The sequence below is a fragment of the Trifolium pratense genome, linkage group LG2, assembly GCF_020283565.1.
Source record: "Trifolium pratense cultivar HEN17-A07 linkage group LG2, ARS_RC_1.1, whole genome shotgun sequence".
NCBI lineage: Eukaryota > Viridiplantae > Streptophyta > Magnoliopsida > Fabales > Fabaceae > Trifolium > Trifolium pratense.
The window spans coordinates 55,522,550-55,548,888 of NC_060060.1; the positions used below are offsets into that span (position 1 = coordinate 55,522,550).

Genomic DNA, 26,339 nt, shown 5'->3' on the forward strand with positions numbered 1-26,339 from the left:
CGGCCCGAAATTGGCCGGACCGCCCGTTTTGACAGCTCTAACTATATGTACAGGAGTCGGAGTTCGAACCCCAAACACTCGACTTATTCACCTTTAGAGTGTGTTTGGTTGTGAGAAGAAAATGAGAAGAGAGAAATATGTAAGAGAGAGTGTAAGAAGAGAGAAAAAGATGAGAAATATAGTAAATTTGAGGTATTGATTGGTATAAGAGAAAGAAGACATAAATAGGAGAGAGATAAATGTGTTTAATATTTAAAAAGACAATAATATTCTTGCACTTTATTTTTATTTTAATGTAATTTAGTTATTTTAATTTAGTTATATGGGACCCACCATGTACATTATTGTCTTTTTGCTATTCTCTCCTCCATTTCTCACCAAAAGTGAAGAGAAAGAAAAAAGACATCGAACCTACCAATTATTCTTCTCTCTTCTCAATCTCTCTCATTGACAAACAAGAGAAATGACTAACTTCTCTTCTTTTTCTCTCTTCTCTATCTCTCTCCTCTATTTCTCTCATACCAAACAAAGGCTTAATTTGAAATTTCTAGCCATTAGTCCTAGACACTCCCCAATTAATTCAGAATCCATTTGGAAGATTTCTCTCTCCACCCCGTGTTTCTTTTCCACCTTAGTTTTTTTCATTTTTGTCCTTAAATAAATATTTCCGAACGCGTTTTTGGAATTTCTTTTGCCTTGGAAAAAAATTTTGGGATGTGTTTCCCGAATTTGAACTAGAAAAACTTCGGAAAACTTTAAAAAACGTGTTCCAAAATTTTTATACAAGGGCAAAAATGAAAAAAAAAAAAAAAAAAAAAGGGTAGAAAAGAAACAGGGATTAGGAAGAGAAAAATTCTAAAATCTGTGGGTTAGGGTCACACGAGCCCACATACAGAGCCCGAATGAAATGGGTTAAATAGAGGCCCAATTATTTGAGTATTGAGCTATGAGGCCCAATCTCTCGGCAAAGAGCGGTTAATTACCAGTTATCATTGCTTTGTTAACCTCTCAATTGAATATGCAAAATTAACATTTTTATATGTTAAAAATTTTCTACATGGGCAACATCATTGAATCGTTTGCTTCCGGATTCGGAAATTCTGTTGGAAATTTTTTCACTTCTCCACTTGAATTTCTTTCAGGAAACTCTTGTAGGTAATATTATACCATTCAAATTTATCAATATATACTACACTTTATTGCCTTTCACAATTTATAGCATGTGTAGTGTGATGGTATGTTTGAATTGCATAATGTTATCTACACAACTTCAATCATATATGTGTGAATTTTAAATTTCAAGTTTTTTTAAGTGAGGGCAGTTATATAAGTTTGAGAGTAATTTTGTATTGTGGGTTTGTTTAAAAAAAAAGTGTATTATAGGTTGCGTAGTTTTCAATCTCGACCAATCTAAATTAACGTCCGTAATTGTTTATAACTGATTTTGTTATTATGAAATCTGAGTTTATCTGATCTAAAATTAACGGCCGAGACAATTTACTACATGTAAATGTGGGATTCTTAACTTCATACTTGGTATATATGTTTTCAGCTCACTATGTGGACCAACATGGGATCTCTTTTGCTATATTGAAAATTTTTGTGTTGCTAATCTATTGAAGCTGGCCTTAGTATTTGTTCTATTGTACATTGGTGAGTTCAATTGTTTTGTTATTTCATCATCAAATATGTTGCAACTTTATTTAACATTTCTAAAATTTTTTGCCCTAAAAAAAAATTTCTAAAATTTTGTGTGTATTCTGTTTTTTTTTTTTTTTTTTGCAGTTTTGTTGTTCTTCTATGTGCTATATAAATTAGGCATATTTAGATGTCTATGTCATTCTGCTTGCAAAATTACATGGGCATGTTTCTCTTCATGTTTCCACATTTTGGAGTATTGTTGCACTTTCTTATGTATTAAACTACACAATGTCAAGAGGAGGAGAAGAAGAAAGGTTAGAATGGGAACAAATCAAAACTTCTACTCTACAACCGGAGAAGAATACATTGATGAAAGTCTTTCATACCATTTTCCAACATCAGAAAGAAGCCGATCGTTTTCGCGTCAAAGGAGAGACTATAAAGGTTGTCATTTAAGAAAGTCTTTGAAGCCTAAGAGGGGTCACACTCAAGTTGAAATTAGTAGAAATCTTAGTTATAAGAATAAAAGGAATCTTAGTATTAGAGATCAAAGTTACACAAGCAATGCAAATATTAAGCATGGTAATTACAAAGGCACAATTCATGACATTAAGGTAACACAAACATCAAAGTTTGCTAGAAAGGGTATGAATCATAGGAAAAAAGTTACTAGAAGGCAAAAACATTAGAATATTTCAAAAGGTTATATATGTTAACCACTATATATAGTATATGCTTGTGTATTAAAACACATTTTTCTGTTTCCTTCTTATTCTTTGATCTTGACATGAATAATGAAGAGATGGTATTTCAGTATATATTTTTTTCTGTCTCAAGAAATTGACAAATATAGTAATAGGGGCGTTTGGTTTTAAAACTATTATGGGGACTGGACAAATTGGGGTCCAAGGAACTCGACAAAATAACCTTTTTGTCCACTAAATATCGTACAAGACAAAATTTGTTTAATACCTTACTTTTTCTCTTGTGCTATTATGTCCGGTACTTACATTTTGTAGATCAAACGGACTTATAATGTAATGCAAAAATGAAGGTTCTGTTTTGGAGTAAGGTATATTGCTACTTATGGAGAATGTTTTGCTATATTGCTTTGCACAAAAGTTTAACTTATCCAAAAAGAAAGTCCAAAGTTTATGACCATTATATTGTTAATGCTAAGGTAGGACCTTAGAATGGACAAGAATGTGGAATATAATGAATCCATAATAAAAGGATTTCCATTACTTGACATTGAAGTTTTGTTCATCCCAAAAGAAATTCTTAAAAAGTATGCTTCTATATGTTCATCATCCCCTCAAATACCTAAGTGTCTAGTTCTATTCTCAATCCCTCTGTCGTACCGCAATAGCTTTTTATTTCTTTAATGGAACGCGAGGAGGGAAAACAATCTTCTCAAAAAAATCCTTACACAGAACTTGAGGAAGTTAGCTCCGATTTTATTCTAGCAATTGGTTTGCAAGAACAAGAGTTAGAGAGAACAACATTCACAAACCTAGCAACCATTGAAAGTGAAAGCGACGAAGATGTAACTGAGTCATCTTTTAGCAATGATGATATTGGTGATGCCGATTTTTCATTTAGTCAAGAGTTTGAAACCGATCTTCAATTTCTTGAAGGTGAAGGAAGTAATATTGATGATGACGACGATGACTACGATGAAATGGAAGAAGATGAAATTGATCCAGATGAATTATCTTATGAAGAGTTGATTGAGTTAGGAGATTTTATAGGAGAAGAAAAAAGAGGATTATCACCTAATGAAATATCTTCTTGCTTATATCCTTATACTTGCAAAATTGCTGAAAGAAAAAGTGGAATTGATCGTTGTGTGATTTGTCAAATTGAATATGAAGATGGTGAAGCCTTAGTTACACTTCATTGTGATCATCCTTATCATACAGATTGTATAAGCAAATGGCTTCAAATTAAGAAGGTTTGTCCAATTTGTAGCAATGAAGTTTCAACTCCAAACAAGGCTAAGAGCACTTGATGAAGTGTTTGGATTTTAAAATTGATGTGTATATTCAAATTATTGTAATCTTCATTTGAATGAAAAATTATAGTTGAAAAATAAATAATATAGAAGAGTTGGATTTATAAAGTACAAATATTATCACTAGAAAATTTAAAAATTCCTCATGTACTACAAAATTCCCAATTGTAGATTGATTTGAATAATTTATATTAATCTGAAAATGAAAGTGTTGTTCAAGTATTCTTATACCATTTTCTTTGTTTTCTTCAATTGATATTTTGTTTTTCATCATCTAAATGTAGAATTAATTTATAGAGCATTTTCTTCTTAACCCTCCGGTTATCCTCCGAAGGGGGTTAAATTTGACAGGAAAATAAGTAAAATCTAGATAAGAATTGTTTTCACCAGAATTCAAACTCGAGTTTTTTCAAACAACTCGTTCTTAACCAGGTTCAAAGTTCAAACAAAATAAACCAAGTTATTTGACTCAAGTGGTTAACGAGTTTTTCCTAAGACGAATTGTTTAAAAAAAATCGAGTTTGATTCCTAGTAGGAATAATTGTTAGCCAGACTTTACTTATCTCGTGACCGAACTCTGATTACTGAACCCCTTTCTCTGATAACTATCCCACCAACAAGAAAAAGTTCAAACAATGTATAGATTCCTTCCTCAAACTAAAATGACAAACAATACGATTGCAATCTTTACTTTCTTACATCAAATAATATGAGAGATTTGGGATATCATATCTAAATCTTAATCTCAGTATTGTTATCAATAACTTCCAAAATATGCATGTGTGAATGGAACAGTAAGAAGTGAACGTTGTTACTATTTCTTTGGTGGCTGTCAGGCTATGCGCAACTTGCAAAATTATATTTTTTATACCACACTTTGTAGTTTAGTGCATGCGATGTGTTTGCCTAGTCACAAAACATTGAACAATTCATTAATAGATTGAAGACAATAGATAATATTGAAAATTTATAGCATAAGAAACAAATAGACAAAAAAAACAAATAAAATAAGGTCAGGTTGTAAAAAGTCCCACCTCTAGATTTCTCCATACACGTCCATATATTATATAGTTGCAAAATGAAAAGAACATCAACCGTTAGAGTCACTTCAATAGTTGTTTTAATGGAAAATCTATAATCTATCTATAATGATTATAGTAATTAAGAAGGTTCCCGGAGAGAATAAAGTGGAAACATTTTACTTTATTGTTGTCAATATATAATGAACAAAATTAGAAATTCTAAACAAATGATGACAACAATTGATTAATTTTAAAAAGATTACATTGATCATTGAGCATGCATGCATTTAAATAACGGCTGAAATTTTCAATGAATACTCAATGTGATGTCAAATAACTATATAAACAAAAAAATTACTTGTACTTGACTTTCCTAACTTCACAAGCGGACTTTGAATTATTGGAATCTTTTCTCTTCAAAATTAAAAGGTTAATAACCAGAAAAAGAAATTACTTGTGGCTCAACCGGAGCCTCTTCTCTTGAGAATTAAAAGATTAATAACAAAAAAAAAACATGTACCTCGGAGAAATGCTAGCAATTACACACTTAGAGTATGTTTGAATTGATAGAACATGAAAAATGAAATGGAATGGAGGAATGAAGTGGAATATAATTTTTGTTCCATTGTTTAGATATACTCCCTTCGATTTCATATGTAAGTAACAAAACAAAAAAATTTAGAGTTTCAAATATAAGCAAAAATGTACTATAAATATTATATTTATTATCAAGATTCCAACTTTGATTATTTTTTCAAGGAAAATGCTAAACAGTGCCCCCGGGGCACTGGTTAAGCATGTTAAAATAGAAATTTTGTCTCGAAATGCGTGCATTCAATGCCTCAAAAGTACAAAAAGTTGTCTTTTCAATATAAATTTTATTTTTTATTTCCTTTTTAAGTATGCTTAACAAGTGCCCCGGGGGCACTGTTTAGCATGACCCTTTTTTCAATTATTATCATTAGCCTATAATCATTACTTCCGCATGCATGTCTATTGGTGCATATATTTATGTAGTAATTTAATTAAAAACAAATATAAGGATAAAATTGAAAATGAATTATATTTTTCTCATCATTCAATGTACTCTACCCACTTTCTTAAAAGGTGTGCCTTTTTTTTTTGTTGCTTAGAGCATCCACAATGGAAAGCCTCAAGTTTCAGTACTTAACTGGGTTTCACATTTACACATCACTTATTTATTATTTTTTAATAATAGTATTTAATAGGTACTCAGTCCCTCCAATCCAGCACCTCTTAAAAAAATTTAAATTGGTCCCACCAATAACTCTATATCATTACAATAACTAATAACTCTATTAATTTTATAATATTAAATTAATGTGGGTCAGAGGAGAGAGAAGGTATCTATTTGAGACCCAGTACCTATTAGGTACTCAAAAGTATATTGCTCCAATGGTAGTACCTAATAGGTACCGATTCTTATAAAAATATGTACTACTATTGGAGATGGTCTTAGATACAAGACCAGATGGAGTAGTTTACAAAGGAGTGGAACAAAATTCTTATTTTATGATTTTTTATTCCACTTTTACCCTTAATTAAAAATACTACTCCCTCCGTCCCAAAACTTTGGTCATTTTAGAGTTGTGCACGTGGATTAAGAAATTATAAAGATTAATAAGTTAAGTCATTTTTGTCCTTACTTTATTAAGAAAGAAAAAATGCATTTAATGAATGTTTTAGTTTTGTTAAGGCTATAAATGGCAAAATATCATTAATTGTGTCTTGGTTTCTTAAAATGACCAAAGTTTTGAGACAAATCTAAAAAAACTAAAAAAAAAAATCAAAGATTTGGAACGGAAAGAGTATTGTGTTTGATAAAAAAATTTACTAAGATTATATTGCATACACCCTAAGGGTGCGTTTGATTCGTAAAACAGTAAGAACTTGACATAATAGTACAGGACAAAATAAGATAATACGGGACAAGACAAAATTGTACCGGACAGATATATGACGATAATATTTTTATATTCGAAAATAAAATGGGTATTTTCGTATTTTTTATAGTTGTACTGGGGACAAAAAGTTGTCCCGTGGTTCAGTGAGGGACAAAAAATCTTGTTTTTGTCCTGTCCCTTGCTACCTAATTTATCCAATCTCATAACCAATTTCAAATCAAACAGGATACAACAAAAGTTGTCCTGTCCAGTCCCCTGATTTTTAGCAGATCAAACGCACCCTAAATAATTACATGATAATAAAAATATCACATTTTATGTGACGCCTTTTACGGTATTTGGTGCTTAAATAAAAAAAAATAGTTAAAGCCATTAGATTTTGTCTAATAGTAAAGGATTTAGGTACTATGTATGAGGTCCTATGTTCGGTCTTATTGTCAATATTGTATATTAAAAAAATAAAAAATAGTTTATTTTATCCAAGAGCATTTGAGTACATATATAAATTTTTTTGACGCATTGAGTACATAAATTCAATTACGCTTTTGTGTCATATATTTTTTGTTAAACTTTTAAACTAAGATGTTCATTTAAGCGTGAGAAGAACCGGTGCACCGCAACCGCAATGTGGATTAGATCGAAAATTTTAGTATACTGGAGAAACTGAGGAGGCTCAAATGAGAGTCCAAATCTTGCCGCCCCTCGTGTGCAACAAGCAGGAAAATGAAACAAATAAGCAAAACGTGTTCAATTCATGTAGACACAACACAAACTGTTCTTGTTTTACAACTGTAACATTTCAATGGTTTTTCTTTATTTAGATAGATAAAACAATTATCATAACTCAGAAAAAGGGGGAAAGTTTGACTGGAAAAAATAGTTTGAAAAGTCAAGCCTACCCACTATCTATCAAAAGAGCACTTGGTTAATTAAGCACATAACTTCACTCGTGTCCCTCTCAATATGTATGAGTGGTGTAAGTTCTGTTAGAGTTGGTTTAATTCTTAAGATCGGTTCCTGTTTTTTTAGTTTTAAAATTTTTAAAATTAAAATTAGTGATTGTAAGTATATTTTTTTTTTATAATTTATTAGTTGAGTTTTAACATGATTGTTACTTTATATTGCTAACTTAAACTTGATGTTTTTAGATGAGTTTAAGTTAGCAAACTCATATATATATATATATATATATATATATATATATATATATATATATATATATATATATATATATATATATATATATATATATGAAACTTGTAACACTAAAAACTTCGATTCATTCCAATAATAATATGGAACTAGAAATACTATGTAGTTCCATACGTATATATGCACACTTTACAGTGGGAACAAACGACCATGATCTATTGTTTGCAATTTGCATTTTTTTTGTTAATGTTCTAATAGATATTCTCCTTCATATGTTATTGAACATCTATTTTTCCATCAAATTTAAAATTTTGAGCTCACTCACACTTGACAAACAACACTTCAGACAATTTGATAATCTTAAAAATTCGCTCGGATGTTTGTGAGCTTTTAGTATTTGGTTTTAAGAATCAATTTCAAAACTAAAATATGTTTGGATAAAATGTGGTTGAGTTGATTTTTTTTATTATTTCAAAACAGTTTTTCCGTTAAATCTCAAAAAAAGAAAAATGTGTGAGATGGATTTTTACCTAAAAGCAATTAATTTAAACTTTTGAGTCAAATTGTGAGATGGATCAAGCTCATTTGATCCCTCCATATCTAAAACCCTCATTACCCTCATCCCCAAAATCGACCCTCCTACCACTTTTAAAGAGCTACACCCATAACATAAGCCTTACATATTTCATATCTCTCATTTCCGAGATACTAAGTAATTTTGATCAAATTTATAGAAATTAAAATCTCACGTGAATATTTTATTGCTAAGAAACTTCTATGATATTTTTATTGGATATGCTTTTAAGAAATGACTTCATTATTCATTATTGCTATTCAAAAAAGAACATTTTGGTTTAATATTCGCAACTTAAGAGTTAATGCTAATTGTTTCGGTTTTCACTCTTCCATTCCTATCATAAAGAAACAAAGTTTATTCGCTGAATACTTGGCTAATATTTATCTAAAATTATCAAACACATATCAATAATAATATTTGATATGATATCTGAAGTAATACTTGAAAATTTTAAAGTATTAGGACTTCCATTATTACTCTCTATATTACTCTCGTTTATTTTTAATAAGGTTAAATAAGTTTTTGCTTCCTATAGTTTTCCAGAATTTTCAAGGACTAAATAGTGTGAAAGAAACCTTCAGGAACTAAAATAAAAATTCTGAAAAATTATAGGGACAAAAAAACATATTTAACTTTTTTAATAAGTGAATCATATTAACATATCTATAAGTTTTTAATATGCGTCTATCTTTGTTGCACAGTTAAGAGGGATTGTACTTACGAACACTCGGACGTTTAAATCGTGTTTTCATGAAGTGAATGGACCTTAGACCAGTCAGAACAAAATAAAAATAGATAAATGGCTGAGACAAAAAAAAAAAAAAGAAAAACATGGCCAGGTGAAACGCAACAGCATTTGAAGATTTTGGTTCAATCAAGCACCGAAAACCGAAAGCCATGCGGCAATAGATACATCTATCTATCCACCCAAGCCCTTGCCCCTAACACCTTTATCTCTTTTGTGTCAAAAATAAACATCACTATACCTTTTGTGACACTGGACAAAGATGTTCAGAAAAAACAAAATAGTATAAGAATTAAAAAATAAACAGTAATAAAGGGTTGGGTTTGGGAACTTTCCTCCTAACTTTCCCACCCTTCGTCAAATCTAATTACACGTGTAATCAATTTTCTAAATTTAATGTTCCATTTTAAGTTTTTTTTATACTAAAAAATATATTCATTCAAATCCTTAGAGAGTACATCAACCAAAATAGATACATATTCAATTTCGCTAAAAACTAATAAGCAGATTCATCCTTATTAGTTTTTAGCGAAATTGAATATGTATGGGGTTGTTGACAGGTATATATAATTTTCACTTCAACATAATGAATCTAACAGACAATATCTAGGACTTGGATTAAATCTGTCTGGGTTCTTCGATTAATAGGCTTACCATTAGTTCGAATTTGTGAAGTTTTGGTGTCTAAATGGATAGTTAATTATAATTTGAATGCTATAATTTGTAAGAATAAATTACATTAAAGTAAATTAAGTTTCATACTATGTGAGAAGTTTAATAAACTCCCTAAAATTTATTTTTAGGTTCATAGACTCCTTGAGAAGTTCTACCTAAAATTTACTTTGAAAATGCTAAATAGTGTCCCAGAGACACTAGTCAATGATACAAATAAGAAAATTTTATCTCGTAAATTGTGCATTTAATGCTTTAATGATGTAAAAAGTTGTTATCTCTCATCATTAACTTTATTATTTGTTTCATTTTTTAGTATACTTAACTAGTATCACGGGAGTACTGTTTAGCATGACCAGTTTCATAGAATGTTTGATGTATTTGGTCCATGATTTAGACTAGTTATATATCAAATATTCTATGGAAAAAAAAAAACATTTTCATATAACAAAGACCGCTGATATTTGATTACTCAGAGAGAGCGATTGTAACATAAAAAATAAAAGGAAAATGTTAAACAGTGCCCCAGGGGCGGGGCATTGTTTAAGGAAACAAATATAGTAATATGATATTGAGTGTGTGCAGTCAACGCCTCAAAAATCTAAAAAGTATTATTTTCATTTTTTTTTTGTTTCTTTAACCAGTGCACCGAAGATACGGATTAGCATTACCCAAAATAAAAACATAAAACTTGATTGAAGAAATTTCAAGCTCATCATAATCAAAATATAGATTATTACAATAATAAAATAATATTCATAGAATATATATATCGATCAATGATCATTAACTATAAAGAGATCTCAAACTTGATATGGTTTTTTGTGTTTTTGGTATTGCGGAATTTGGTGGATATGTTTATGTGGAGAAGACTCTAATGAAATATAGAGTTATTTGAAGAATACTAAAGTTCTTATTTTATTCATATGCTTATGGCTCTATATATAGAGCTATATAAAAACAAATCACATATATTTTTAAAACAAAACTAATCCTATAATAAATTCTAAACAAATCTTAAATATTCTAAACAGAAATATAAATCATAAACCCTGATATTATTTTATTTCAAATATAAATGTAAAACTATATTTAAATATAAAATCTTCCAAAAAAGATATTTAGGCATTATTCCCAACACTCCTCCTTGACTGAATATCTTTTTGTTGTATCCGAAAAAGATATTTGAGATTTGCGCTGAAATTTTATTTTATTTTTTGTTTCTCAAGCCTCCTCTTTGATCGAATATCTTTGTGTTGTATCCGACCTGAGATTTGAGTTGAAAAAACCTTTTTTTGAACACTCATCCTCGACTGAATATCTTTGTCTTGTATCCGGCGTGAGATTCATGTTGATATGTTTCTTGTAACAATAGGATGTTACCCATGGATGTTGTTATTTTCTACATCTTCATATGAGACTTGAGCTTTTTCAATGTATTTGTTATGGTTATGGGTTATATAATACACACGAAACTATCTCGCATATAACATATGAAAGATGCAGGTTATGGTTATGATTTTTCTACAACTTCATATGAGACTTGAGCTTTTTTCATGTATTTGTTATGGTTATAATACATGAAACCATCTCGCATATAACGTATGAAAGGTGTAGGTTATGGTTATGGTTTTTGGCTATGGATTGTTTTTCTCTTCTTTTTCACATCTTCATAATAAAGATGCAGTCAAGGTTATGGGTTGTTGATTTCATGGTTTCTTCTTTTTCTTCGTCTTCATCATCTTCTTCCATCTTCACAGATCTGAACCTTAGCGCTCTGATGCCACTGATATGGTTTTTTGTGTTTTTGGTATTGCGGAATTTGGTGGATATGTTTATGTGGAGAAGACTCTCATGAAATATAGAGTTATATGAAGAATACTAAAGTTCTTATTTTATTCATATGCTTATGGCTCTACATATAGAGCTATATAAAAACAAATCACATATATTTTTAAAACAAAACTAATCCTATAATAAATTCTAAACAAATCTTAAATATTCTAAACAGAAATATAAATCATAAACCCTAATATTATTTTATTTCAAATATAAATGTAAAACTATATTTAAATATAAAATCTTTCAAAAAAGATATTTAGGCATTATTCCCAACAAAACTCTTATTAAAGTTACGTTTTGTAGAATAAATTAATTTCTTGTCGATTGAACCAATATTTTTTTATTTTTTTTTTGAAGGAAACCAATATTTTATGTTATTGACATTGTAACATGAAAATATATTTATATGAATCAATTATAAATAAATATTTGTGAAAATATATAAAATTAATATAGTAAAATAATGTCATTGTATAATTTAAATTTGTAAAAAATGTACTAGTACTTCATATTAGATTATACAAATATATTGCATTCTTACAATATCAATATCATTAAATGTCCGATTGTTTTGATGGAAAGAAAATGAGAGAAAACAAAATTACGCAAACTAATGAATGAACTTAGACTAATTTTAGTCCAAATTCATTCATAGGTTTACGTAATTTTTTTTCCTTCCACTTTCTTTCCTTCATACCGAACAACCCTAAAACTGACACCTACATCCAAATTTAAATTATTATTTCTTTACAATAAATTTTAATGAATTTTAGTGGTATTTTTATCTGATTGTGTGTAGTAAAAAAGAGTAAAAATCTGGTAGTACAAGACTACAAGTGAGTGAAACTAAAATGGTGAAAATTGGAGGGAAAAGAATGAAAGGACAGGAGCCGCAAGATTTAACGCGGTTAGGTGGGGACATGTAGTGGACGAAAATGTACAAATCATAAATCACGCCAATAGATAATCCAACGAAAATTCACATTCCAATGCCACGTGTACACTCAATCCACAGTTAAAAATTGTGCTGCTATAAAAAGTCAAAAATACGCGCCGACTCCATCAACTTGATCGACGGTGGCCCCATCGACTGTCTCACACCACCATCCAAAACTAATGTCGTAAGCAGTGACAAAATCATCCACGTGGGCCCCACCCTACACGCACGCATCATCTTCATACCATGACACTTGTCACTCTCACACCACCCACTTTCTTGTTATTCATTCATCGTTCAAATTCAATTCATCTAAAAAATAAAAATCAATACTATTAAAAACCTACCATGAAATAAAATAGACCTCAAAAGAGGAATTTAAAAAGAAAAATAAAACGAGAAAAACATAATGTAAAAGGAATCAGAATGGAATATAATAAAGGGTCATATTACATTCCATTATAAAAAAAATAAAAATAAAAGGGTATGTTACGGTCTTAAATATAGAAAATTTGGTTCACAAATTTTAGTTTAACAGGCGGAAATATTGAAATTGTTATATCGGACAATATGATCGAAGTTTGAACTTTGATTCCTCCATTATGTGTGTGCGCGTTTCTTATAATTTGTCATTATGTCTATATTAAAAAATAAAAAACTTATATCTAATATTAAAAAATTTAACATTTACAAAATTAAATGCACAAATTCTTTAATAACCAAAAAAATGTACAAGTTTGAAAATATAGTTTCTCTTTTATCTTTCTTAGACACATTCTTTAAAACATATGTTAATATTATTTTTTTATCAACTAATTTAGTAATTAGAAATTTCAACGTGTCTGAATTCAAGGTCAATCCCTACCTATAAAAGATAATGTCTTTAACAACTATGTTAATTTCATAAGTTCATGGACACATGTTAACATTTTTTACTATAAATTATATAATGTTGAAATAAGTGACAAATTCTGTTTTTCTTTTTTTGTACAAGTGAGAAATTCTTTTTACCTTAACTATGAACTAACACATGGAATGATTAATTTCACAACTTTATGTAAATATTTTTGGCCCTACATTTTTCACGCTTATCATATCAGCACTATCGTTCACATGTATTCTAGAAACGACTAGCTACTACAGCACGTGTCAACTCTATTTTTTCCTATAAATACACGTCTCTCCCTTATGTGATAAGTTTCAAGCGCCGCCACCGTTGTTCTTCTTAGTATTCTTCGATATAGCTAGCTAGGGAGAACCAGACAATATACAAATTTCATTAATTACCAAATCATAGATCTTAGTACAAAATCTTTAGGAATCACATACACTGAAAAAAACAATGGCATCAGAGCTTCAATTGCCACCGGGCTTCAGATTCCATCCTACGGATGAGGAGCTCGTGATGCACTATCTCTGCCGGAAATGCACTTCTCAACCTATCGCCGTTCCGATCATCGCCGAAATTGATCTCTATAAATATGATCCTTGGGACCTTCCTGGTAATTCAATTTATAATTAGATTATTTTTATTGTTCTAGTTTTCTATAACGTCCTGACGTCCGACAGTGACAATTTTAACTATTAGTTGAGTTACTATTTGTGAATGTTTTAATTTTTATTTTAATTTAAGCTAATTTTATTAATTTTATCTTATCTTATTATTATTGTTCATTTTTATAGGTATGGCTTCTTATGGAGAAAAGGAATGGTACTTTTTCTCGCCACGAGACAGAAAATATCCGAACGGTTCAAGGCCGAACCGGGCGGCTGGGTCTGGATATTGGAAGGCAACCGGGGCGGATAAACCGATAGGTCATCCTAAACCGGTTGGGATCAAAAAAGCGTTGGTGTTTTACGCGGGTAAAGCACCAAAAGGTGATAAAACCAATTGGATTATGCATGAGTATCGTTTGGCTGACGTAGATCGATCCATTCGCAAAAAGAACAGCTTAAGGGTATAAATATAAATATCTACATATAACTTCTTTAATTTCTATAATTAAGATCAAGATTAGTGATATTGAATGAAATTACAATTTTGGCCCTTGGGTCCCTTACTTTTAAAGGCCACAACACAAGCATGCAATTGGTGGAAGAAATGTGGTTAACCTTTTATATCATGTGATAACAACACCAAGAACCTTCACTAGTTGATCACTTGATTGATTTTTTAGATCCTTAGATATTAACATCATATTGAATCAGATAATTAATTGAAATAGTATTTAAATTGATTTCCCAACCACCTATTATTACTTTTTTTAACGAAACAAATCAATTATTACTTTCCAATTATAGAATTTGTTTCTATTTATCTCTTTGACCTGCATTTCATAAGAAAATATGTGGACTTCTTTTTTTCAGAAAAAAAATGAAATGAAATTAATCTAACGATTATATGATTTTGCAGTTGGATGATTGGGTGCTTTGCCGTATTTACAACAAGAAGGGTACTATCGAGAAACAACCAAGCAGCGGTGTTGTTAGCCGGAAAATTGAACACTCGGAATTTGAAGACAAGAAGCCGGAGATTCTGAAACGTGGAGGCGGTCTTCCACCGCATCCTCCACCACAAACAACAGCGGGAATTAGGGATTACATGTATTATGACAATTCGGATTCTATCCCTAAGCTGCACACCGATTCGAGCTGCTCAGAACACGTGGTGTCACCGGAGTTTGCTAGTGAGGTGCAAAGCGAGCCTAAGTGGAACGAGTGGGAAAAGAACCTTGAATTTCCTTTTAATTACGTGGATGCAACTCTTAACAGTGGTTTTGGATCCCAATTTCAGACCAATAATCAGATGTCTCCTTTGCAGGATATGTTCATGTACCTACCCAAATCCTTTTGAACATTTGAAAGATATAAAGACTGAAAAACTTGTGACACCAATGAGCCTAGGTGGCACACAATCGGAATCACTGCATCGCACGGTAGCACGAGACAAAATGTTGGAATCAGATCATTTGTAGTCAACATTCACCGCATTTACGTCATTGAAACATCAGTGGTTCGATCAAATTCAAGATGTTTTTGAATTCGTGAATGTGACAATGTTGATTGCATGGAGATCAAATTCCAAAATGTCAATGACTGTGCCTGTGCGAGCGTAAATTTCCTAAGCCTAAGCCAAAGGAAGATATGGGAAGGGAAAAATTAAACCAAATGAAGCTGCAAATGCATGTGTTGGGGTTACTATTGTGCATTGTTTGGTACATCCCTGTATGATAAGGATGTGACCAAGGGTGCATGTTTTATCTGTCTCTAGGATTAGCATGTTCATAGTTATTGTAGGATGTAGGTAGGGCATATAGCATGTTCATGTTGATAGAATGTCAATTTTGACATCCTAAATTAATATACTCTCACTATGCATCTTCTACTATAGTATATAATTAGTATCCTAAATTACGTAGTTATTTAGTACTCGTTCCTTGTATGCTACTTCAGTCCAGTAAAAAATGGTATTAGTAGGCCTTTTTTCTTTTTATCGTGACACCTATTTTGTATACTCCTCAATTTTATATTTGTTTTATTTCTGGTTTATATTTGGCTTTTTAACAAAACTATATTAATGCCATTGATAGTCAAAACTACATTACTGTAAAAAAAAAAAAAAGTCAAAACGGTTTTAAAAAGATGATATAATGGTTAAATTTGCAATCTTGAAGTAAGTGGATCAGTATATTTATTTGAATAATGCTAGCAACACACTCTTTAACAAACACACTCTAACACACTCTCTTTTATTGGTTGAAATTCACATGGGTCCCATAAAAAAATGTGGACCCATATAACTTTTATGGGACTCATAAATTTTAACCAATACAAGAGAGTGTGTTAGAGTGTGTTTGTTAAAGAGTGTGATGCTAGCACTCCTCTATTTATTTTGTGTACAAATGAATTGTTATGTTGTATAATTTAAAAAGGTGAATTATTGAAAATATTACAACCTCAAAACTTTCAATTAGACAGAAGATATTAGTCGTAATTGTATTCCAGGTTCAATCATGTGAACATGTTTCTCCTGGAGTCAAACAGAACAAAGCATTGTCCGTAATATTGTTTTTGACATTTTACCGCCAGAATAAGGCATTTTCGGATGATAAAGATGACTAGTATCTTTTCTCTATATAAGAACAAACATTATAAATACTTCTTGGATGTATTACAAGCGTTGTTTTGGACAGAAAACGTGGTAAAGTTCCAAGTTAATGTATGGACAGAAAACGCCAGAAAGTTCTACGTTAATTTAACTTTGACAGGAATTTTCGAATGTTGTTAATATTTCACTTTGGAAATTTTGGTTGAACGTGACAAATAGAAATTAAATTATTTATTGCCAAAACGGAAACTTTTATAGAAAAAATTGTGCATTCAAATATTCAATGCACCGAAAATTAACTTTTCCAATAAACAATCTTTAAAATCCTTAAAATCACCAGGTTTGGTATAGTCGATTACTATCACAAAACTAGAGGAATAGAATCAATGAACATCGTGTGGCAGTGGTGAGGAATTTGGGTAGTAGTTTTTATGAATACGAAAGGAAGACGTTTGTCTTTTCAACAAGAAACTTTTTCAGGAAAAAGTATTTGGTTGAAATAATTAGATTATTTGAATGAACAACTAATCTCTTCACTCAACTCATTCTCTCTTATTTCATCCAGCAGACCAATGTTATAAAGTACTGTAATTCCTAGAGTTTGTGATATTCATCTCATTAGTATTTCACATTACCGTGCATTTAGTCCCATTGGCCTTAATTGGATTTTATAAAATTTAATTTGGTCTCCAAAAGTTAAAAGACGAAACATGCACTATCAGAGTAGTCACCAGTGCCAAACGATTTTACATCAGTACAGCATCATCCGGATGCCTCTTACGATGTACAGGGGAAATATCTTGATGCACAGAAATTAGGAATATATCTACTTTTAATTTGAGAATATAACACACCAGTGCATCATCATATCCTGGTGAAGGTTATGCAGCAGCTGCAACCAGTGCAGATCTAGCACGTGTAAATGAAGCAACAACTGATCCAAGCTGAAGCTTATCGTTGCACCCAAAACTTAATCTGTACCTGCAAGAATGAAATTTCATTCTGATTATGACAGGGACGGATGTATTTCTAAGAACCAAAAAGAAAACATACCATCTTAGATCCATGTTTATAATTAAAATTTCATATTATATTCACACATCTATGTTTCAATATCATGTGATGATGTCTAGCATACATAATGACTAATTAGTCAAAGCAAAATATCAGGGGCCATACGTATAAAGAGGGGTACGGGGAAATAACAGGGGCCAGGAGATGTCTATATTTCAGGCATTTTCATAAATTACTATAGATCCAAACTACATATCTATTGCATAGATGCATGAGAATGACAAAGCACACAAGTAGGAGTACAGATGGTCATTCGAGATTTGCTGTCTGTGTGAATGTATAGTGTGATTTGAGTATCATATCGACTATGACTAGCTCTTCCCATACAAATTTAAGATATGCAATGTGTGAAAATATTTAGTCTTGGTACACAGCTCATATACATTTTTCTGTATAAGAATCTGATTTCCAATTGCATAAAACAAGGGGGAGACAACAAAGGAAAATGTATTTTATCTTCTATCAAGATAAGCTAGGCCAAATTGTCAAAATTAAAAATAAATAAAAAAAAAAAAAAAATCAGCTTAGCCAAATTATTGCTGTTCTTTCATAATAATTCTAACTGTGCAAGAAGGAAACAGGCTATGCCAATTTAGACATAGTCAATATAAGCTCAAGCTTTTTTGCGAATTTCAGCCTTAGCCTGATTTGTTACCTAAGACAGGGTTTCCAGTTTCCAGGTTCAGCCTATTCATTTTGCAAAGGTATAAAAGATTGACTACACCTAAAAGCTTATTTAAAGGCCTTTGATATGTGTGCTCATAGCCTAATAAAAGTTAGAAAATTAGAAGGTAAGGCATGTAGCCTATAAATAACAGGGGAGCCTTAAAGTGTGATCTTTCTTGTTAGTTGAGAAAATTAGGGCCATTTGGCATTGGGAGGTAGGCAGACCCTGAAATGCTGCCATTGTTTGCAGTCAACAGGGATTCTTTCCCATTTCAAGCAATAAGATCTTCCTCTCAGCCTTACAAATAGTTATAACAATTTTTTAACAAATAGATAAATGCTGATGTAAGACATATGCTTGTCAGATCAAGCGGAAGGAAAATGACACGTAAAAGAGTAGGCAACAAAACATACTCTATGTCAGCCAAATCATTCACCAGCTGCACTCGAACGGCTGGAGGCATCTTAATCTTAAAGACAAACCTGTGACAACAATACAGCATAAATAAGATCAATAAAATAAATTAACGGGAAGTTGGACATTAGTATGATATATAAAACTCACATTGTCACTTCTCTTACAATATCAATCAGAGCCAGTCCTTTCCTCGTTTTCATATCATGTATTCCTATTTGAAATTAATGCAAATAAGAATCATAAAATGGTTATAAATATTAAATCCATTTATAAAGGGTTAAAAACAATCATGAATACTTTTAAAGCTATCTGAATATTGTTCATTTAGAAGCCAGTAAGATATTTGCTCAATGTCTTTGGGCAATGGATTTCCCGTGCAAAGGTAAACAGCTTCTTCTGTTATCTTCGGAGAGGCCATATGTGTTGACTGCAAAAATATCAAAGCAAAACAAATGTCATCTAGAATCCACTGACACAGACACAATCATTCAGGATATAATAATTCATAACACTTTATGCAGTTAAGAGCTATAAATTGGTAGTTGTCCTGGAAACTTGCATAATATAGAAACATGCAAGCCACAATCAAACTTTGAGAAAGAATACAAACGCATTTGAAACCAACTAAAATAATAATTGTAGCAATAATAGATGGAAAACAAACCAAGAAAGATATTTTATAGGAGTATAAGCATTTATCATTTTGGCTTAGTTGACACAAGAAACATAAGTTTACAAGGCATATATAAAATCATCAGTGCATCAGCATGTAAATATTTTTTTAAAATAACAACAAAATACATCATTGGACCAAAAATCGAATCCAGGATATAATAAATATATTGCTTGTTATTGAAGTAAATAACTCTAAATAGTCTAAAGTATAGAAGTTATTCAAGAATTAAACAGTCTCAGATCATGTATTTCATCTGAGTGAAAAAATTGAAATTAGCACTTGTCATCTCAAGATTTCTCCATGTATAACTAGCTTCCCTAATTTTGTTTCAGCCATGATACCCAAGTGTGTCAAATGTCAATGTAAGCGAGAGGGAGTTAGATACTAAAACTGAGTAGTACTGGTACTCATTCCAACAAAATAGTTTGATTCTCCACAGCAAATACATCTACTCCTTTATATGAAGATATTAACATAAGAACAAGCTGTACTATATTTAAATGTAAGAAAAAATGCTTAAAATAACCACCTGAAGAATATTCAATGCCTTTCTCATATCACCATTGCTAAGCCGAACAAGAGCAGATAAGCCACTGTCTTCAACATCAAGCCTAGTCAAACTCCAAAACATTAGTCATCGACACATTGCAAGTTATTGGAACATCAATGTTTCGAAGAATATTCAATGTTATAAAAATATTGTGGAATGGTTATCTAATAGCAAGGGCAAAGAAGTGAACATTTCAAAGAAACAGGATCGGCATGTATTACCATCTTCCAAATTTCCAATATTACGACTCCATTTTACATTAGACAGTATGTGATTCACATGGTAAGTTTTACTGGACGTATCACACTATCACTTTGGTTCCTCAATCCTCACAACATTTTAAAAAATCTACAAAACTCCTTAGTAAGATAAGTTTAAAAATTCAATCAGACTAATCAACTAAAAAGAATCAGACTAATCTACAAGACTCCTCAGTATGTGTTCCATGTATCTCTCTGACTGCACCTGCAGTTCCACTGTAGAGAACCCTGATCATATGATTCAATTATCAGTATAAAAGGGCATATCTAATGATAGAGGCCACATAAGGGAGAATCCTGATGAGGCAATTTACCACAGATCCAATGGGGCCAAGATTTAGAGATTTATTCTAGAAGGGGAAAAAGGGGAAGTATAGAATAACTCTGTTAGATTGGATTGAGGAGAGAGAATTGAGAATTGTGTATCCATTCCGTTGTATAAGCCATAAGGGATAGAGAAGGGGTTGAGAGGATGATCTTTGAGAATTAAGTTGTTAGGTATGAATGGAAAGCTCTAGCTTTCCATGGGAGCTCAGCTCTGGTCGGAATCAAGGGTCATTTCCCTCTCTGTATTTTCCCAATTCATCATTAATCATTAATAAACACAATTCATACTGTTATTTGCTTTTCCTTGTCTCATTTTACTGTTTTTCAGCTTGGGTTCCCAACAGATAATAACCCTTTTCATGGAGTAGTTCTGTTCATACACATTCCTCTATAGAGGACCCATGATTCAGTTATCAATACACATGATTGTAAGAATCAGCATATATTTAAAAAAATATAAACTGAAACCTCGACCCAAACTGCTCATATCATACTATGGTTTGCATTCAACAATATAGTGTCTTTTATGCTTTGATTACTCATATCTATTCATATAAATAAAGAAGCTCTATTAAGTAGTATTACTACAATCATTTAAGGATACTTAATATTATGTTATGAATTATGATGGATTAAAAGCCAAAAGATCTGTGTGATTAAAAAGAAAGACACGATGAGTTTGATATGCTATATGTAATTACTCTGGTTTACTCTGTTCGCTTACATAATATTCGATTATTTTAGTTTGCTCTCTTGCACGGGCCTCTTAATTTAGTTTCTTTTAAAAAAAGTTAGCTGTCAGAAAAAGCCCAATCTTCAAGCATTTGGAAGATAAACATTCGATGGGTGTTAAAACATTAACATAAACTATGAGAATGGAATAATCAGATATTCCCACAGAAGAGTTTCTAGATAAATGTAACACAACAAATGACATCTTCTGACTGAAACTAACAACCACAGACTGTATAATAATAGAGAAGGAAACATACCTTTCAGCATTGATAACATGTTTCAGTCTTTCGGTAACATGGACAGTATCAAGAGGGGCAAACCGAAACCGGGTGCATCTTGATTGCAATGCTGGGATAATCTTGTTTACATGATTACAGATAAGTGCAAACCTAGTGCTCTTTGTATATTTCTCAATAACTGCATCAAAAGAATATGAAGAGTATTATAGGTCAAGAAACTGTACTGGATTCATGCTAGATTGAGTATAATATTTAGTGCACACCTCTACGTAATGCGAATTGAGCATCCTTAGTCATGGCATCAGCTTCATCTAACAAGACCAGTTTTACAGAGGGCTTGACACTTAACAAAAAGAAAATATTACATAGTTAGATGCATAATGGTTGCAATTACAGTACACTTGCAAAAACAACAGAAATCCCAAATCCTGGTTACACCGGTGTTGTCAATCATGGATCACGGAAAATAGCAGTTTGAAATCCTGCTGTGCAGCAATACAATAGCGCCACTATTTGACAACATTTCGTACTAAATAACATATTGCGGAAAAATAGCAATTGGTTAAAATTCCGCTAAGTTATAGCTGTTATTTAACTACACTGGGACTGGGTTACACTTTATCCATGTAAAAACACAATGCTTTTAAAAATTAAAACCATCATGACTGAAAATTGACATGGACGGGAAGGAACATATAAATATCCTTGTATCGTCTTTAGTGGTGTTAGATATCAGGTTAACGGGGATAAATAATTTACATTACAAATGCCCCAGTTATCCGGTATTCAGAAAGGAGCAGTGTTGTCAAGCGGATAGCGGAAAATAGCGGATTGTTAAAATTCCGCTATGCAATAGTGTTATAGCGCCACTATAGCAGCTATTTCACAACAATTTATTTACTCCCTCTAGTCCTATATATAAGAAAACTTTTACTTTTTAGATTCATTATAGAAATTATGTATCTAGACTATAATATTGTTTAGATACATTAATTCTACAATGAATCTAGAAACTAATTTTTTTTCTTGTATATAGGACTGGAGGGAGTATCACAGAACAATAGTGGTTTGTCCAAATTCAAATACACTATACTGATACAGCGCCGCTATAGCGGCTATTTAGCAACATTGGAAAGGAAATAAATATAGAACCTCTGAATTGACCAATGAACCAATATAGAAAATAGGAACTCACTAATTACTACTGAACCCTAACAATTCAGTAAACCTGAACAGAGAAGGCAAGGATAAGTGGAGAACTATACTAATTTCCTCCTTGTTCAACACAAAGTTAAACACTATGGCTTAAACTGTTAAACAATCAGCACATAACAACAAAGCAAATCAAAGAATAACAAACTTATAACAAAAAAGTTATAGAAGAGAACCCAAATGATAAGCTCTGAGTGCTAGCAAAATCTTGAATCTGCTGTCTAACAACATCAATTCCTCTATCATCAGAAGCATTAAGCTCCAAAATCATATTATGATATTGCGCGCCATATAATTTCCGCGCCACGGCCAGAATCGTTGAAGTTTTTCCCGTTCCAGGAGGACCGTACAACAAAAGATGCGGTAATCTATTCTCAGTAGTCAATCTATCAACTACACACAGAAATGAACAAACAATAAATAATACGCGAAAACGATAAACCCTAGAAATGAAAGGGAAAGTTATAGAGAGAGAGAGAGTTACTGGTGTCGACAATGTCACGGTGAGCAGCGACGTCGTCGAGGGACTGAGGACGGTACTTTTCGACCCAGAGAGAAGCCTTGCCGCTGTAGGAAGGGTTTCCGGCGGGAAAGACGGATTTGCCCTTATCGGTGATGTCGATTTCCATAGGATAGGTATCTTCCGCCATCGTTATTATGCCCTAACTAATTACTAGAGCTCTTTTCTGGTTTATGCTTTGTTTTCTGTCTCACTGCTACACACAGTTCTAATTTATTTATTTTTTAATTTAGAAAAGAAAAAAAAATAAAAAATTATGCCACTGATCGAACTTGGTTTTAGTTTTCCCGCTTAAAATACATACAGTATGTTTGTTTCTATTGAAAGATGGTGTGAGGAAGAGAAAATTGAAGGAAATAAACATTTTCCTTTGTTTGGAACAAAATAAAGTGGCAAAGGAAAGAAAGAGATATATAGGTTCCACATAAATATTGCCTATTAACCTTCCCTAACAAACTTGTGTGGAAAATTTTTCTTCCACCCTTACAATTATATTTTCACCTCTACAAACAATTTTTGTTCTTTTTGAATTTACCGTTTTTATCATTTGATTTCATTCTTACAATTTTTTTTTAGTTAAAATTTCAAACCATAACACTTAAAAAAAGAATTTTGGAATATTACAATGTAATCTGTGAATAGGAATAGATTAGTAACAGAAATATTGTAAAAATAAATTCAAAAATAATAGAATAAAAAAGAATTCGAAAATGTTTGAAAATAATTTCGAACCAAAGTCTCTTTTTTACTCTTTCTTTCTCATATCTCATTTCCCTTTTCCTTTTTTTCTCATATGGGTATTCTATTCAATTCAAAATTCGGATTCAACTCTTGATCATCTTTTTCTTCTGATTATCATGATTATAAAAGAAAGAATAGAAGACGACTCGTGATACTTTGATTTCTTAGGATTTAGGTTTATAAAGATGCTTGATCTTCCACCTTGCCTTTTGTTATGGTTAAAGAATATGAACCTAGAAACGAATTTGGTGAACCTGTAGCACAACCGAAGTAAAAATAATCACAACTAGAAATCTCGCATTTAGAGACCGATTTAACGACAAAAAATCTTTAAAATCAGCCAACATTTATAACTTTAAAACCCAAAATAAAACGAGAGAAAAAAAATGAAGACCAAATCATCTAACGTATTTAAGGGACCGAAATAGAAAATAAATAAATAAAACTTAACGGATTAAAGGTAACTTAAAAAAAAAAAAAAAAAAGAAGGTAACTTTACAGGAGTAATATTATTTTGTTGGTCAAACTAGAGTAGTTTTTAAATTCCACCTACTTAATCTTATCTTAAAACAACTACTCAGGAAATGGTATACGTTCAAACAAATCAAAACGACATTTGGTTCCTAAATCCTAATTAGAGACAGTACTAATAAAAGGGTATGTTAGAAAATACCCCACATTTGGTTCACCAAGCATTCACCTTTTGGACATTGTCACTACTCTTGAATTTACATTGCATCTCTTTCATGGTGTTTGCCAAAATCCCAATTCGTTATCCTTCCAAAGCATACAAATCATTCATCAAAACAAGGTTTTGTCGTAAAAAATCATCATCGTTATCCTCAACCGATGATAACCCGAGACGCCGCTACCAAACTTCCGAGGTATACATTTTATTTCCAATCAAACACATTCTTGAGTCAAATATTTCCGTGTATGTATGTATGTATGTATGTATGTATGTATGTATGTATGTATGTATGTATGTATGTATGTATGTCATCATTGATAATGATTTGTTTTTGCAAATCGCGCGTAGATGTTAGTAACAAAAAATTATTGTTATATGATTTCATTTTACGTTTAATTTTAAGAATGGTTTTTTCAAGCATAGAAATTCTCCAAATCTAGTAAAAGTATTCACAATGATATTTATTTATCCATTAGGAAACTGTTGTAGATAACAAATCGGGTAAAAATATGAATGGAGATGATGTGAGCGACGATGATCAAATGACAAGTTCAAGATCAAGATCAAGACTAGGAATAGCGTGTTGTTTAGGTAGGCACAGAAGCGTAGAAAATTCACGTTCCAATTCAATAGCTTCTACGTCAAGAAACAACACAACCAACAGAAAAAGGACGAATCACGCCAAAAGCAAGAGCATGGAAAATTTTGATAATACTCCTAGTACATTGAACAGCAGTAGAAGTCTTAGAAAACCTTCTCATTTGAAGTCAAGAAATGGTAGCAGTCGTAAGAGTACTCCAATCATGTATTCTAATTCATCAGGGATGCTAAAACCCCCACCAATAGAGAAAAATATTGAATGCACCCTTGAAGAGTTGTGTTATGGTTGCACGAAAAAGATCATGATCAGAAGAGACGTACTCACAGATAACGGGTTCGTATATATTCATCCCCGTCATTTGATTGATTGATCGTTAGTGTTATTAAACGTTATGATTTTTACACATGACTTACGAATATGTTTGTTGTTTCATTTGTTTTATGCAGGGGTATAGTTCAAGAGGAGGAACTACTAACAATAAATGTAAAACCAGGTTGGACAAAAGGAACAAAGATTAAATTTGTAGGAAAAGGAAATGAGAGACCTAATGCATACTCAGAAGACATAATATTTTCTATATCTGAGAAAAGACACCAATTATTTAGAAGAGAAGGAAATGATTTAGAATTATGTGTAGAAATTCCCTTACTAAAAGCACTTACTGGTGGTACAATATTAGTGCCATTGTTGGGTGGAGAGAATATGAATTTGACAGTAGATGATATTATATACCCTGGCTATGAGAAGATTATCAGTGATCAAGGTATGCCAATCTCTAGCGCGGCAGGGAAGAGAGGAAAGTTGATAGTTAAATTTATTGTTGAGTTTCCAACACATCTCTCAGATAATCAAAGATGTGATGTTTTTAGTATTTTACAGAATTCTTGTTGATTAATAAAAGCATTTTTTTTATCTATGATGGCCTTTTTGATTGTTGAATAAAATAAAAATTGTTGGCTTTGATACTGCGACATGACTGATGTATAAGTTGCAT

At 31.5% G+C, this 26,339-nt stretch overlaps 5 protein-coding genes across 5 annotated transcripts; 4 read left to right on the top strand and 1 right to left on the bottom strand.

Annotated features, from left to right (window-relative positions):
* Positions 1-1,057: 1,057 nt before the first annotated feature.
* On the top strand, positions 1,058-2,330 carry LOC123904987. The gene is made up of 3 exons (XM_045954589.1): positions 1,058-1,155; positions 1,553-1,653; positions 1,786-2,330. Exons 1-3 carry the CDS (start codon positions 1,058-1,060, stop codon positions 2,328-2,330), a joined length of 744 nt encoding a protein of 247 aa, XP_045810545.1.
* Positions 2,331-2,762: 432 nt separating this feature from the next.
* Positions 2,763-3,868, top strand: LOC123903984 (E3 ubiquitin ligase BIG BROTHER-related-like). Its single transcript, XM_045953674.1, has one exon. It carries the CDS (start codon positions 3,026-3,028, stop codon positions 3,650-3,652), a length of 627 nt encoding a protein of 208 aa, XP_045809630.1. The 5' UTR covers positions 2,763-3,025; the 3' UTR covers positions 3,653-3,868.
* Positions 3,869-13,424: 9,556 nt separating this feature from the next.
* On the top strand, positions 13,425-15,920 carry LOC123903985 (NAC domain-containing protein 2-like). The gene is made up of 3 exons (XM_045953675.1): positions 13,425-14,029; positions 14,211-14,485; positions 14,941-15,920. Exons 1-3 carry the CDS (start codon positions 13,870-13,872, stop codon positions 15,379-15,381), a joined length of 876 nt encoding a protein of 291 aa, XP_045809631.1. The 5' UTR covers positions 13,425-13,869; the 3' UTR covers positions 15,382-15,920.
* Positions 15,921-17,107: 1,187 nt separating this feature from the next.
* Positions 17,108-23,576, bottom strand: LOC123903986 (replication factor C subunit 3-like). Its single transcript, XM_045953677.1, has 9 exons — positions 23,277-23,576; positions 22,969-23,185; positions 21,844-21,923; positions 21,599-21,758; positions 19,999-20,080; positions 19,091-19,220; positions 18,941-19,004; positions 18,790-18,858; positions 17,108-17,616 (listed from the first exon to the last, which is right to left on the bottom strand). The coding sequence occupies exons 1-9, from the start codon at positions 23,440-23,442 to the stop codon at positions 17,517-17,519; spliced, it is 1,068 nt and encodes a 355-aa protein (XP_045809633.1). The 5' UTR covers positions 23,443-23,576; the 3' UTR covers positions 17,108-17,516.
* A 1,677-nt stretch (positions 23,577-25,253) lies between these two features.
* LOC123904988 (dnaJ homolog subfamily B member 13-like) lies at positions 25,254-26,236 on the top strand. The gene is made up of 2 exons (XM_045954590.1): positions 25,254-25,678; positions 25,792-26,236. The coding sequence occupies exons 1-2, from the start codon at positions 25,254-25,256 to the stop codon at positions 26,234-26,236; spliced, it is 870 nt and encodes a 289-aa protein (XP_045810546.1).
* Positions 26,237-26,339: the final 103 nt, after the last annotated feature.

Coding starts and splice junctions, on each gene's coding strand:
- LOC123904988 (XM_045954590.1), top strand. CDS start 25,254: ATGAATGGAGATGATGTGAGCGACGATGATCAAATGACAAGTTCAAGA. Junction 25,679..25,791: donor GACGTACTCACAGATAACGG/GTTCGTATATAT, acceptor TGTTTTATGCAG/GGGTATAGTTCAAGAGGAGG.
- LOC123903986 (XM_045953677.1), bottom strand. CDS start 23,442: ATGGCGGAAGATACCTATCCTATGGAAATCGACATCACCGATAAGGGC. Junction 21,759..21,843: donor TCAATTCGCATTACGTAGAG/GTGTGCACTAAA, acceptor CTTTTGATGCAG/TTATTGAGAAATATACAAAG. Junction 20,081..21,598: donor CATGTTATCAATGCTGAAAG/GTATGTTTCCTT, acceptor GAGTTTGACTAG/GCTTGATGTTGAAGACAGTG.
- LOC123903985 (XM_045953675.1), top strand. CDS start 13,870: ATGGCATCAGAGCTTCAATTGCCACCGGGCTTCAGATTCCATCCTACG. Junction 14,030..14,210: donor TGATCCTTGGGACCTTCCTG/GTAATTCAATTT, acceptor TCATTTTTATAG/GTATGGCTTCTTATGGAGAA. Junction 14,486..14,940: donor GCAAAAAGAACAGCTTAAGG/GTATAAATATAA, acceptor ATGATTTTGCAG/TTGGATGATTGGGTGCTTTG.
- LOC123903984 (XM_045953674.1), top strand. CDS start 3,026: ATGGAACGCGAGGAGGGAAAACAATCTTCTCAAAAAAATCCTTACACA.
- LOC123904987 (XM_045954589.1), top strand. CDS start 1,058: ATGGGCAACATCATTGAATCGTTTGCTTCCGGATTCGGAAATTCTGTT. Junction 1,156..1,552: donor CTTTCAGGAAACTCTTGTAG/GTAATATTATAC, acceptor ATATGTTTTCAG/CTCACTATGTGGACCAACAT. Junction 1,654..1,785: donor ATTTGTTCTATTGTACATTG/GTGAGTTCAATT, acceptor TTTTTTTTGCAG/TTTTGTTGTTCTTCTATGTG.